The sequence below is a fragment of the Myxocyprinus asiaticus genome, chromosome 41, assembly GCF_019703515.2.
Source record: "Myxocyprinus asiaticus isolate MX2 ecotype Aquarium Trade chromosome 41, UBuf_Myxa_2, whole genome shotgun sequence".
NCBI lineage: Eukaryota > Metazoa > Chordata > Actinopteri > Cypriniformes > Catostomidae > Myxocyprinus > Myxocyprinus asiaticus.
The window spans coordinates 3,468,244-3,481,962 of record NC_059384.1 but is presented as its reverse complement, the minus strand read 5'-3'; the positions used below and the strand labels follow the sequence as shown (position 1 = coordinate 3,481,962).

General features: G+C 36.5%; 1 protein-coding gene across 3 annotated transcripts in view; it reads right to left on the bottom strand.

The window, feature by feature from the left end:
• LOC127432140 (uncharacterized) overlaps nucleotides 1–13,719 on the bottom strand; it is a 94,370-nt gene that overhangs the window by 42,081 nt on the left and 38,570 nt on the right. For 2 of the 3 annotated variants that reach the window (XM_051682978.1, XM_051682979.1), the window contains exons 4-7: nucleotides 12,232–12,383; nucleotides 4,945–5,029; nucleotides 2,021–2,074; nucleotides 1,241–1,433 (exon numbers count right to left, since the gene is read on the bottom strand). In XM_051682978.1, coding sequence (XP_051538938.1) covers nucleotides 1,241–1,433; nucleotides 2,021–2,074; nucleotides 4,945–5,029; nucleotides 12,232–12,383 — 484 coding nt within the window. The remainder of the gene's footprint in view (nucleotides 1–1,240; nucleotides 1,434–2,020; nucleotides 2,075–4,944; nucleotides 5,030–12,231; nucleotides 12,384–13,719) is intronic. The other variant, XM_051682980.1, reaches the window with a different exon arrangement.

Genomic DNA, 13,719 nt, shown 5'->3' with positions numbered 1-13,719 from the left:
AGCTGTTTAGCTAAAATAATGGTTCCTCTGATTGAAAATAAAATCACTCTTTGAAGCAAGATCATTGAAAAGGTTGTTTTCAATCAGCTGAACAAATTCTTAAACTCGAACGGCTACTTGGACAATTTCTATTCTGGTTTTCGACCGCATCACAGCACAGAAACAGTGCTCATAAAGATCCTTAACGATATTCGACTAAATACTGATTCAGGCAAAATATCAGTGCTGGTATTGCTAGAACTCAGTGCTGCCTTTGACACTGTTGACCACAACATTCTCCTAGACAGACTGGAAAACTGGGTAGGGGTCTCTGGAAGGGTCCTCAGCTGGTTCAGGTCATATCTAGAAGGGAGGGGTTACTATGTGAACATAGGCATCTACGAATCTGAGTTGACATCCATGATGTGTGGAGTCTAGAGGTAGACCGATATATCGGTAGTACTGATTAATCGGTGCTGATAGTTGCTTTTTGGAACTATCGGTTACCGGCACCTATCTATACCGATAGTTGCCTACTGTGTTTTTTTTATTCTTCCGTGTTCCTTTGATAATCATGCTTTTTTTTAAATGAAGCGAGGGCATAGAAAAATTTGACTATATGGAAACGTCCCTTGTCAGCACATATATCGTGTCTCCAGATTCATGTATTGTGAATAATAATAATAATAATAATAATAATAATAATAATAATAACAACATATAAGCTATAAATAGCTTACTCTGGTGTACATTAAAAATAGAACATTGCCATGGAGCAAAGTCTCCGTCATTTCAAAATAAGATCATTTTTATGTAAAGCACTTTGAATTGCCATTGTGTATGAAATGTGCTATATAAATAAACTTGCCTTGCCTTACCATGTAAGAGCAAATCCAAAAACATTGAGATATATACTGTGACGAGGAAGAGGGCGTGGCCGGGCCGCGAGGACGCATGCTCGGCGCTGAACTGTCCTAATCAGCCGCGAGGGTGATAAAGACGAGCCGGAGGCGTCAGTTCGAGAGAGACACACGCAGCCGCTGTGTGTGTGTCTGTGTGTTTAAGTTGATTTATGTCATTAAAAGTTTCGTTGACTGCTCAGCCGGTTCCCACCTCCTCCTTGCCCATCCTTACCCGTTATACATACATATACATACTGATTTTTAGTGAAATAACCAAGTGCAAATCAATAACCTTAACCACAGTAACCTTAGTTTCTGCTAAAATACCATATTTACAACAGTTATTAGTATAAGGGTACCCTCTGAATGTTGGCTCATGTCGGAGGAAGGACAGGTTGTTGGTACAGCAGCTCGACTCCATGATTCCTCCTGCCACAGGGAAGCTCGGGTGGGTGGCATTCTTTCAGCGTGAGCTATAGTGCTGGGCAGACACACCATACTGCTGCTGCTACTACTCGTACTAGTGACGGTCACCTTCGCAGGACCCGGTTCCTGAAAACACACAAAGAGACACATACAGAAAAGCATAATATTTAACTAACCCTTACATAAAGTAGAACAAAGAGTCCTTTGATGTAAAAAAAACACCTGTGTGTGAGCAAGTATGCAGACAGATACACACACTAAAGTAACTGTCTAAACTCTCAGGCTGATAACAAATGAGCTATTGTGCCATGATTTCATCCACACACTGATTTACACTCAGGCTCAGCACCACACCCTGCACAAAACACACACACACACACACACACACACACACACACACACACACACACACACACACACACACAGAGAGAGAGATTAACTCTGGTTTTCCTGTTTTCACCTGACCACCCGGTAATACCCTTTTGATTAAATAAAAAAAATCACTCACCACATTTCAGCACACACACGCCTGCACAAGCCACCCAGCATCCCAGCGGAAGCACATGTTTGTTTATTAATTAAACAAGTTAAAACATTATTCTCCTTTCTGTCTTTCGTTTATTCCCACAAAACACCCAGAACACGTGTTTTGACGATCATATTTTAGTGCTGCGCTCTCATTGGTCAGATCGAGGCGGTTTCGTCAAACTTACAATACACCCATTCATGTTCTGCTGGGAGCATCGACCCGTTAGCAGTGCAGTATCCTGACAAAACACAGGTCAGGGTGTCAGACCAAAATAAACTAAACCTAACAATACAAACATATCTTCTGTTTACTACAAATAATTCATCAATTCATGGTTAAGCATGAACGTTTAATTAAACAATAATAAAATGTGACACCAGAAATTTTGTTTGAAAGAATATGGTAGAGAAATTATGACTCATCCCTCCTTTTCTTTAAAAAAAGCAAAAATCGAGGTTACAGTGAGGCACTTACATGGAAGTGAATGGGGCCAATTTTTGGAGGGTTTAAAAAGGCATAAATGTGAAGCTTATAATTTTATAAAAGCATGTACCTTAATTCTTCTGTTAAAACTTGTGTGTTATTTGAGCTGTAAAGTTGTTTAAATTGTGATTTCTACAGTCATTTTAGGGTTTGTTGACATTACATCATCATGGCAATGAAGTTATAAAATTGGATATAACTTCACACAGAAAAGGTAAGTAAGTGTTTTATCACACGGGGCATTTTTGGGCTGCCGCCCGCAATTTTTCACACTTAAATTTAAAAGCTCACCATTCACATATACTGTGGACTAACTGCAAAAATTGGTCTAATTTTTCAGAGAACCCCCCAAATAAATAAAAGTCTCCAATTATTCATAAATAATATTGTATGTGTTTATAATCTTATGATAAACAGAAGTTTGTAAAAAAAAAAAAAAAAAAAAAGTTTTTTTAAAAACATTTTTTTTTTTATTTTGTAAACATGTAATTCTGGTTCTGTTCACTCTACCTCACTTTGAAAAGTCTCATTTTATTCCACTAGATGGCAGGAAGCACTAGAAAAAAAAATAAAAAATTCTCTATCACATTCCATCACAATATACAGATCTGAAATGTAGGTGGCGCTCTAACGTATTTTAGCCCTCACAGATGTGCTCGTCCATAGACATTCAGTCTAATTTTCAGTTCAAGCACCACCCTCATTATTTCACTGAATATCTCGGCCTCTGAGTGGACTAGAAGCTCAATCTAGGTGTCATTAGAAAGCTGAGATTTCCTTTGTGATGATATAAAAAAAAAATTCATCAATAGTCGAACACATATTTTCTGATGATTTGTTTTGCATGCTTTTCCTTCTGGATGGCATATTTTGTTCTGGACATCTAAGATATAACATTGGATTGTTCAGCCAAGCAAGCTCACAGACAAGTAAAAAATGGCTCTTTTTTTTAATTTTATTTATTTATTTATTTATTGTTTAAGAGAACTACCTAAGGAAAAAGCAGATACGTTTTTGTCTACTTGAGACTTACAGCAGCAGTTATCGGAGCATAAAAGAGACGTTTGTATTTGATGACTTACAGAAATCATATTTCACTTTGTGATTCTTTTGAAAATCTTTTGAACTGTGTTATTAGGGCAACAAAATTAACTGAAGAGTCACATTTCTGATAATCAGAGCTTTCATTTGATATATGACTTGTCCATTTATGTGCTACATGAAGGACTTTTATTTTCATATAAATATTTCTACCTCATTACCTTTAGGGGGCGCTAATTTTAATACGACTGTTTTGAGGCCTTATTTTGTTATTTTAAGTAACAAATGCAGAAGTGTCTCTGAAAAGTTCAGATTTTAAGTTTTTAAATGATACCTCATATGCCTGACTTATGCATATGGAGACTTTAACGTTTTAAGCGTAACCTTTTATCGTAATATAGCACCTTTTTTGTGCTAATCAATATTAAGCCACAAATGCTGTCCACAGAGCTTAACTTGTGTTGAACCCGGAATAATCCATTAATATCTTACACAATTTTGTTTAGATGTTTAAAAAATGTAAAACTAAACACAAACACGGATTAAAAATATGATTATTTGCAGTGCAATAACAAGTCAGTATGCAAGACAAACAATTCAGTACTGAAATTTTACAATGACATTATCACTATTGATCAGATTTTAAATGACGAACATATGCAAGTCAATGGGAGATTTTCAAACTTTAATCTTAAATTCTTGAAAATTATAAACTTTACAAGACCCAAAAAATAGGAATGGAGTTTGGAGAAAAAATGGAGAATTGACTTTGAATGAAGCCTGTACGTTAAGCAGTTAAAAATTGTGGAGAATAAAAATAATTTCAGTAAAGTTCTGCTTTGCAAACACTGTAAATATCAGTAGTTTTAGCACAACAAACAAAATTAGCTTTCCTGTGCAACAATGTCAAGAAAACTCCTACAGATTTCAGAGTAGATTTCTTTATTTGTTGCCATTCTTTAAATTTGGTAAGTGATATATTTGGTAAATCTTTAGGTGTAGGTGTGTGTAGGTGTGTTAACTGTAGCAACAGGGCAAAATAAAGCTTATGCATGCAGAAAAACACATTTTGTGAACTTGTTGAATGACACAGATGCATTGATTTTATATTTCAACAGATGAAATAGAAAATAAATGGTAAATAAAGAACATAAATGTTGACATTGGGTACCAAATCCATCTCTATATTACAAAAAAAAAAAAAAAAATCTTTCTGAAGTTATAACATGAAAACCTCTGAAAACACTCAAACTAAATAAATCGTGTTGAGATCAGTGACGAGACACACGAGAACCAAAGACATTTAACGTCATTGACATCAAACCTGCTGACTTGTTTTAATGTATGCAAGCATGAGATTTGAGAGCTTTGACGGAGGGAAGATTCTCAGTGAATAAAGACTTAAATTGTGGTCTGTCCCTCACATTTGAAATTTAGTGAATGATCTACTTTAATGGGGATTTTATGGAGCCTCTGCATCCGTCCCCATTCATTTTCACTGTATGCAAAAGAGCAGCATGAACACTCTTCAAAATGCAAATTATTCCTTTAAAATCCCTCACGTCAGTGGACCTGTGTTTGTACCTGTGGGGTGGGCGTCTCCACTTTCCGTTTCTTCTTCTGGTTTTGTTTGTTGGTTCGAGGAAACACCATCAACGCCTCCTGCCACCTAAACACAAACAGTGTTGGGGAATTTACTCCAAAAATAAATCTGTTATTAATGACTTTTTCTAGATTGTAACAGGATTACTGGGCTAATTACTTTGAACAATAATCACATTACTGATTAAAATGCATTAATTTCCAAAACCTATTTCAACCTTACCAGAACAAGACACAAACTGTCCTTTCATTTCAAATTAAATAAACTGTAACAGTTTAGAGGTCGACCGATACTGGATCTTGCCGATACCAATAACAATGGTTCAAAAGGCCGATAACGATTAATTGGCTGATAGTTTTTTAAAATCGATTTATAGGATGATACAAAATGTCTTAGTCTTTCCTTACTAGGAAGGGCACATAAATTGAGGCTCTAAAACGAATAAAATCCCATAAGTAGTGTATTGTGCAACCAAAATTCCAATAATTACCAGAATAACTCAAATTTGGTGTATAACGCTGGACTTTTTACTATAAACAAGCCCAAAATATATCGGGACTCTTAATTTGAAATGACAGAGACTTGCCTCCATTACAATGCTCTTTCTGTAAGTATTTACCAAATGAAGCTTTTTATAGACTATTTATTCACCAGATGAAGAGTTGTGTATATATATATAGCCAATAATATCAGTTGTATCATTAATATCTATGCCGATTGTTGCAGGTAGTGTTTTATTTTTCTTATAATTTTTTTTCTCAACAGTGAATTAAAAATCTGAATATATATATATATATATATATATATATATATATATATATATATATATATATATATATAAACACACACACACACACACACACACACACACACACACACACACACACACACACACACACACACACACACACACACACACACACACACACACACACACACACACACACACACACACACACACACACACAGTTGTGCTCAAAAGTTTGCATACCCTGGCAGAAATTGTGAAAGTTTGGCATTGATTTTGAAAATATGACTGATCATCATCTTTTATTTAAGGATAGTGAGCATATGAAGCCATTTATTATCACATAGTTGTTTAGCTCCTTTTTAAATCATAATGATAACAGAAATGGCCCTGATCAAAAGTTTACATACCCTTGAATGTTTGGCCTTGTTACATACATAAAAAGATATCCAAAGCCTTGAAAATGCCAGTCAGTACTGTTCAATCACTTATTAAGAAGTGGAAAATTCAGGGATCTCTTAATATCAAGCCAAGGTCAGGTAGACCAAGAAAGATTTCAGCCACAACTGCCAGAAGAATTGTTCGGGATACAAAGAAAACCCCACAGGTAACCTCAGGAGAAATACAGGCTGCTCTGGAAAAAGTCAGTGTGGTTGTTTCAAGGAGCACAATATGACGATACTTGAACAAAAATGAGCTGCATGGTCAAGTTGTCAGAAAGAAGCCTTTACTGCGCCAATACCACAAAAAAGCCCGGTTACAATATGCCCGACAACACCTTGACACGCCTCACAGCTTCTGGCACACTGTAATTTGGAGTGACGAGACCAAAATAGAGCTTTATGGTCACAACCATAAGCGCTATGTTTGGAGAGGGGTCAACAAGGCCTATAGTGAAAAGAATACCATCCCCACTGTGAAGCATGGTGGTGGATCACTGATGTTTTGGGGGTGTGTGAGCTCTAAAGGCACAGGGAATCTTGTGAAGATTGATGGCAAGATGAATGCAGCATGTTATCAGAAAATACTGGCAGACAATTTGCATTCTTCTGCACGAAAGCTGCGCATGGGACGCTCTTGGACTTTCCAGCACGACAATGACCCTAAGCACAAGGCCAAGTTGACCCTCCAGTGGTTACAGCAGAAAAAGGTGAAGGTTCTGGAGTGGCCATCACAGTCTCCTGACCTTAATATCATCGAGCCACTCTGGGGAGATCTCAAACGTGGGGTTCGTGCAAGACGACCAAAGACTTTGCATGACCTGGAGGCATTTTGCCAAGACGAATGGGCAGCTATACCACCTGCAAGAATTTGGGGCCTCATAGACAACTATTACAAAAGACTGCACGCTGTCATTGATGCTAAAGGGGGCAATACACAGTATTAAGAACTAAGGGTATGCAGACTTTTGTACAGGGGTCATTTCATTTTTTTCTTTGTTGCCATGTTTTGTTTTATGATTGTGCCATTCTGTTATAACCTACAGTTGAATATGAATCCCATTAGAAATAAAAGAAATGTGTTTTGCCTGCTCACTCATGTTTTCTTTAAAAATGGTACATATATTACCAATTCTCCAAGGGTATGCAAACTTTTGAGCACAACTGTAATATATATATATATATATATATATATATATATATATATATATATATATATATATATATTTTTTTTTTTTTTTTTAAATTCACTGATGAAAAAAAAAAAAACACTACCTGCAACAATCGGCATAGATTTTTTGCCAATAACCGATAGTTCCAAAAATAAACTATCGGCACAGATTAATTGGTAAAAATGAAATATCGGTTGTCAAATGCTTAGAGGGGTTTCTCACCAGACATAATCAACATTTTTTTCTTACATTCTTATCTGTAAGTGTTATAAATGCAAAGCAATCTGAGTATTTTGATTCTGCAAAACTGTGCATTCTTACAGCAAGCCATCTGACACTTTTAGCAAAACAATATTTGTTCTTGCACGTTAAAGTTCGCTTTTAAATGAATCGTTGTTCATTGAAATTGTATATACATTGCCAATTATGACAGAACAGTAACTTTAATGTGATTACTGGAATATTAAGAGTACTTCCTCACATAACTTCCTTACTGGAACAAGATATGCATTGCCTGAAGGAAACAGCAGTGATGGAAATGTTAAAACTTTAGGTATGTTTATGTTTTAGGTTTTGCGTGAATGTAATGCCATATGAGAGCTGCTTTGCCATTGTCATGACTCATGACACTCAGCATGCAACTTGTTTTCTGTCAGTTGTGCATACAGTATAAAGGCACCTACGCATAGTTAAAAATATGTAAGAAAGAAAAGACCAAATCACAATCCAGTACGAAAATAAATGCAAGAGAAAAGACCAAATGCAATTCATTGATAATATTACAATGTTTATGAAACTAAAAATGAGAGTTGTCAAAATGAACACGTTAACGCATGCAATAATTTAAACGCGTACATTTTTCTTAATTGCGATTAACACATTTACCGATAATACAGCATAATGAGCATAAACACCTGTTTGGAGGCGGAAACTTTGCGATGTGTCCGCCTGGAGTCATTACACTGACACACACACACACACACACAACAGCCGTGTCAGTGATCAAATGATGGAGAAGGAGCTCTTGATGCTATTTGTTGTACAAAACAAGCCCAGATGGGACTTGTGACAGAAATCAAGTATTTTTCAGCCTAAGCAAGGTGCATTTTAATTACCACAATTGCATGACAAGTCTTTACTCTCACCAAAACACAGAATGAGACATTTTTGTCTGCAAGCGCTTTTCATGTGGAGTTCAAAGCGGCGCTTGATGCTCTGATGCGAATCATAAACGTAGCTTCATGATTGCTGTAACTAAGCAGATAGCCACAGTCTTCCGGCAGATTAATATAGTGGAGAAGTATATAAGAAATATAGTGCTATTTTAGAGCATTTCTATCTTTATACTGTGGAAAGCTTTGTTTGAAAAATGCTAAGAAAGCATAATATTGTTAAACATTGTTTTGTTTTCTTTCTTAAAGGTGCAGTATGTAACAATTTTCATGTAATATTCACCTTTTTCTTGTTGCCAATGTGTGAACGGCTTATAACACAACTTAAAAAATGAGTCCTTCCCTCATTCTTCTGTTGTAAATAAGCGCCACTTCCGAATTCTCGCGCGACCTCGCCGATGCGCTTATGTCACGCTTTGCGTCAGCTGCTGGCAGGAAGCGCTTTTTAAAAGTTAATAACGCTTTAATTATCCATTTATTTTTAACACAAACATATCGATTTGCTTCAGAAGACATTCACTGATCGACTGGAGTCGTGTGGATTACTTTTATGCTGCCTAAATGTGACTTTTGGACCGTCAAAGTGCTGGCACCCGTTTACTTCCATTATAAGGAACTGACAGAGCTCTATCTTCTTTTAAAAATCTTCATTTGTGTTCTGCTGAAGAAAGACAGTCATACACATCTGGGATGGCATCAGGGTAAGTGAATAATGAGAGAATTTTTATTTTTGGACACACTATCCCTTTAACTACGAAAAATTATGCAATTTATCGTGATTAAACATTTTAAATCGACTGATAGCACTACTAAAAATACACACAGGGTTTCTGCAGAGTTTTTACAATAAAAATAAATTTAAGACCTGAACAAATAAAATTAATTGTGTGTGTTCATACTAGAACAAATCCACAAAATCTCAAAATAAATCATATATCACAGATTCTTTTACTCAAACAGGCTGGGGCACACATTAAACCAGCAAAACAGGGTATCTGCCAGTTTCAAATACTCAAGACATGTTTTCCACAAACATATATTCCACATTTCATATAAAGTATATCACATTAAAACTCATTTATGTATCAATATATTAACATATACAAATTAGAGGTTGACCGATATTGGATTGCCGATAGTTGTTAAAATTGATAGCCTGTACTGAATGTGTTAAAAAAACGTTCTTTGTCTTTCCTTCCTGTGGCGGGCCAGATTCAAAAGTCCAAATTGAATTAAATCCCAGATGCAGTTTATTGTGCAACCAAAATACCAATTATACCCAGAAAAAAAAAAGATTTTATGCATAAAATGCAGGACTTGTAACTATAAACAAGCTCGAAATACACCGGGGACTCTTATTTTGAAATGTCCGTGCATCACTGCTTCCAGCAGCTCATTTAAACGGATGAGGGAAATAAAATATGCACTCTTACAATCCTCTACAACATATTACAATATAAACACTTTAAAGAAACATTGTCATAATTCATCAAAAGTAAGTCATTGGCGACATAAATGTCCATTACTCACTGATTGTCAGCCGCTAGAAACATGCTTGGAAAATGTGCAACAGTGTCGCATCTTCACTTTGAAGGACACAGCGCACGCAGACTATATGTTTATTTCATTAAATCGTATCCTTGTGAAGTTTAACAATCACATTAGGCCATGTCACAATTACCTGTCTTTCTGTCCTCAAATTTAAGACCTCTTGACAGGATAATTACGACTTTTGTTATACAATTTAAGATATTGAAGACTTTTTATGACCTTACATATTAGAGAACTTAATTTAAGACATTTTAAGACTTCAGGACCCGTGGGAACCCTGACACAGCACACCTAAGACTTTATCTCTACAAAACAAAGTTTGAATTCAGTCTTTACAATAATTGACCCTTCGCCAAGCTCCTCCCCCCTTGGTTACAGTCACTCGCTCTGACAAGCTCTGCAGAACTCCTCATTGGAATGAAATGGGAGATTGCAGTGAACGGCGCGGTTTTTGGCAAAATATTCTCATAAACGGAACTGATAATATTATTACGTGGGCTGAAATGAAGAGTGACATTGTAAAGCATATTTATCTGACATTTTTTGAAAAAGAAATAGTTAAATTACACAGTAATTGTATTGAAAACTGTGCAGACTGTGAATCAGAATTGGGGCAAACGATTATCACTGTCACTTGAAAAGTGAAAAGCGTCATTTGATAGCAGTTACAAACCTCATAACATTAGTGTAAGTGAAATAGAACTGCTTAGACCGTCTCATAACTAAGGATATAACTAAGACCTGAATCAATACGTAAAATAATTAATGTTAAGTTATTAGCTTTAATTTACCTTGGAGCAAATGTAGGGTGTCCTCGCTTAATAACTCATGTTCATAAGGGAATGAAGAATGACACACTTTAAACCATAGCATGCACTTCTCAATATTTTTTTAAAGATTTTTTTAAAAGAAAGAAAAAAAACACTGCGTGTATCTTCTCTAGGTACCTCGTGCCACAATTACAAGTGACCCAGCAACAACGTTTTGACATTTTTTTGCATCTCTTTGATAAAATCCCGCTTAAAACTACCCAAACACACATTACTCCCACAGGTTCTCATTGTAAAAATGGTGGCAGGGCAACAGTTGCTAAAACAGGACTGGTCAGAAACACTTTAAGGCGGGGCTTAGCAAAGTGTCAATAGAGCGCAACAGTGCCCACCCACTTTTTCAGCCGCCTGGGTTCCGGAAATATTTTCCCCAGTTATTTCTTCCATAGACTTTTAATAAAATCCTTCATAAAGGAGTTGTAAGCCATGAACCAATCCAACCAGCTCAGAGGAGAACCACAACATCACAAACTTTGTTTTGAGGCAAAAAAAGTATTTGAAAATCGCACATAAAGACAAATGTACAAGACTGTACTTACCGTCTTTCATGAGGGCACAGACTACAATCCTATGAAGCATTGTGAATGATGTCATAGAATAAACAATGGGAATATATAAAACTATTAATTATAGGTATAGTAACAAAATATTTTACATTAATTACAATATGTACAAATATATAAGTAGTGTGATGGTGAAAGGAGGCCGTAACGATTACGTCATTCACAGTGCGTCATGGGAGCACGCGGTCACTCCGAGGTACGATTTGCGGGTTTTGTTGGCAGCAGTTCTCTGATTGGTGGATATTTCTCTGCTGTACCCTGGGTAATGTAGTTGTTTACCATTCCGCTATCAAACACAATTTTTAAACAATGAAGTTGAGATAACGCAGATGGATGGCTTCAATGGAAGCATATACCATCGATGAACAACCTTGTAGGTCTGTCTTTAATTGTTTGTAATTTTTTGTTGAAAAACAATTCATCTATGGGAAAATAAATGGGATTTTTACTTCTGAAACCAGACTGTTTTCGCTCTACTGGTTCAGGCTGAATAAACTGCAGAAGTATATAACTTAAGGTTTAGTCGTTTAAAACAAACCCTAACCAAAATGTTTGAGGAAGATAAATAAAGTGCTTCCTCGCAAATCTGATTACAATGGCACTCAACACTGCTTATGCACATCAGATTCAGTTAAACATCAGTTTAGTTCTGGAAACATATCATTTGATACTTTTCAAAGGAGAAGTTTAAAATTTTGTTAAAAATGCCATACAATCATATTATGTGTGACCTCACAGTTTGAACACCTGCCGCTACATCACCCATCATTTGTGTGTTTGTGTACAACTCACCCATGTATGACCTCTTTGCTCTCAGCTCGTATGTAATGGTCTTGATCAGGTGTGCAGATACACAGCGAATGCTTCTGTCCCGTCCGGCTTTCACCATCCACAACGTCCACACACTGATTCAGGTTTATGGTGCCCTGTGGGAGAGTGGTCGCCTGAAACAAACACACACAGATACACACACTTTTATAACAGTAATAATTATAGTGGCACACTTCATAAAACTTCGAAACTTTATGAATCATTTGTTTCGAACCAATGCTTCGGAGTGCGTATCAAACTGGCCAAATCACGTGATTTCAGCAAACGAGGCTTCGATGTGTCATACGGTTTCAAAACATTTTGAAATTTCGGTGGTTCATCGCAAACGGGAGTTGAAACCTGAGTGAACCCGTGAACCTGTCTCATAGGGTTTCATCTGATCTCGGGTCAGTTTTATAATATTAGTTACTATAACTGAAATGATTCAATAGTGTTTGGACTGATCCATGGTCAGTGCTTGCCTCAAGATGTCTTGCTGATCACTTGATGTGAAATCCCTCCAAATATAAACTATAAAAAGAACTAAAAATGGCCAGATGTTTTAGGTTATTACGTAGGCAAGAACTTTGGCGATTTTAAATTTTTTGAAAACAACACATTTGATAGCAATCTTGTAAAGTGCATGATCACAATAATACTTCCTCGATGTTGTGACACCTGCGCTCTAACAACCCTAAAGTTTTATCTGATGGGCATACATCAGCTGAATCTGGAACTGCTGATGTACATAGACAAGATGTTTAGATACAATGTCTACACTGAATTTTCTAGGGCCTCTAAAAGCCTAAAGCTGTGTGCATATAAAAGACAAATTTAAGAACTTCACGGTTTAATAAGTAATGATTTTATAAATTTTTATCATGGAGGAAAAAGGACATTGATGAGGGATTAGTGGACATGATCATCAAGGATTCACAGCCATTTTCAGAGGTGGAGGATGAGAGATTCAGAGCATTCGTCAAGAAACTTGACCCAACATATGTGCTTCCTACAAGGCATGCACTGAAGGACATGGTTGCTGCAAGGTCCAACACAACAATGCAGCGCACATATCCATGCTACATCTACACTGCCACCACTGGAATCACCCCAGCCATCAACTTCAGCAGAAGGACAGGGAGATGATGGGGAGGTTAACTTATGGGATCCCCTGGACCATAAAATAGGAGAGACACAAAGAGTCCACGTCACTGCTGATGCAACTGCTGAAGTATGTCGTTACTTGAATGCACCATATCTCACCAGAACAAGTGAATGATATTTTCTCATCTGTTCCACCTGGCCAAGAAACACCTGCAATATCTGTGCCATGCAAAAGATTTTTGTATAAATAATAATAATGAAAAATAGTTTAAATGGTTAAACAGTGGAGCAGCTTATTTTCCTAAATAAAAATTCCTAATGACATTCCTAAGGACAATGCTTTTGTCCTAGTCACAGTCAAATACT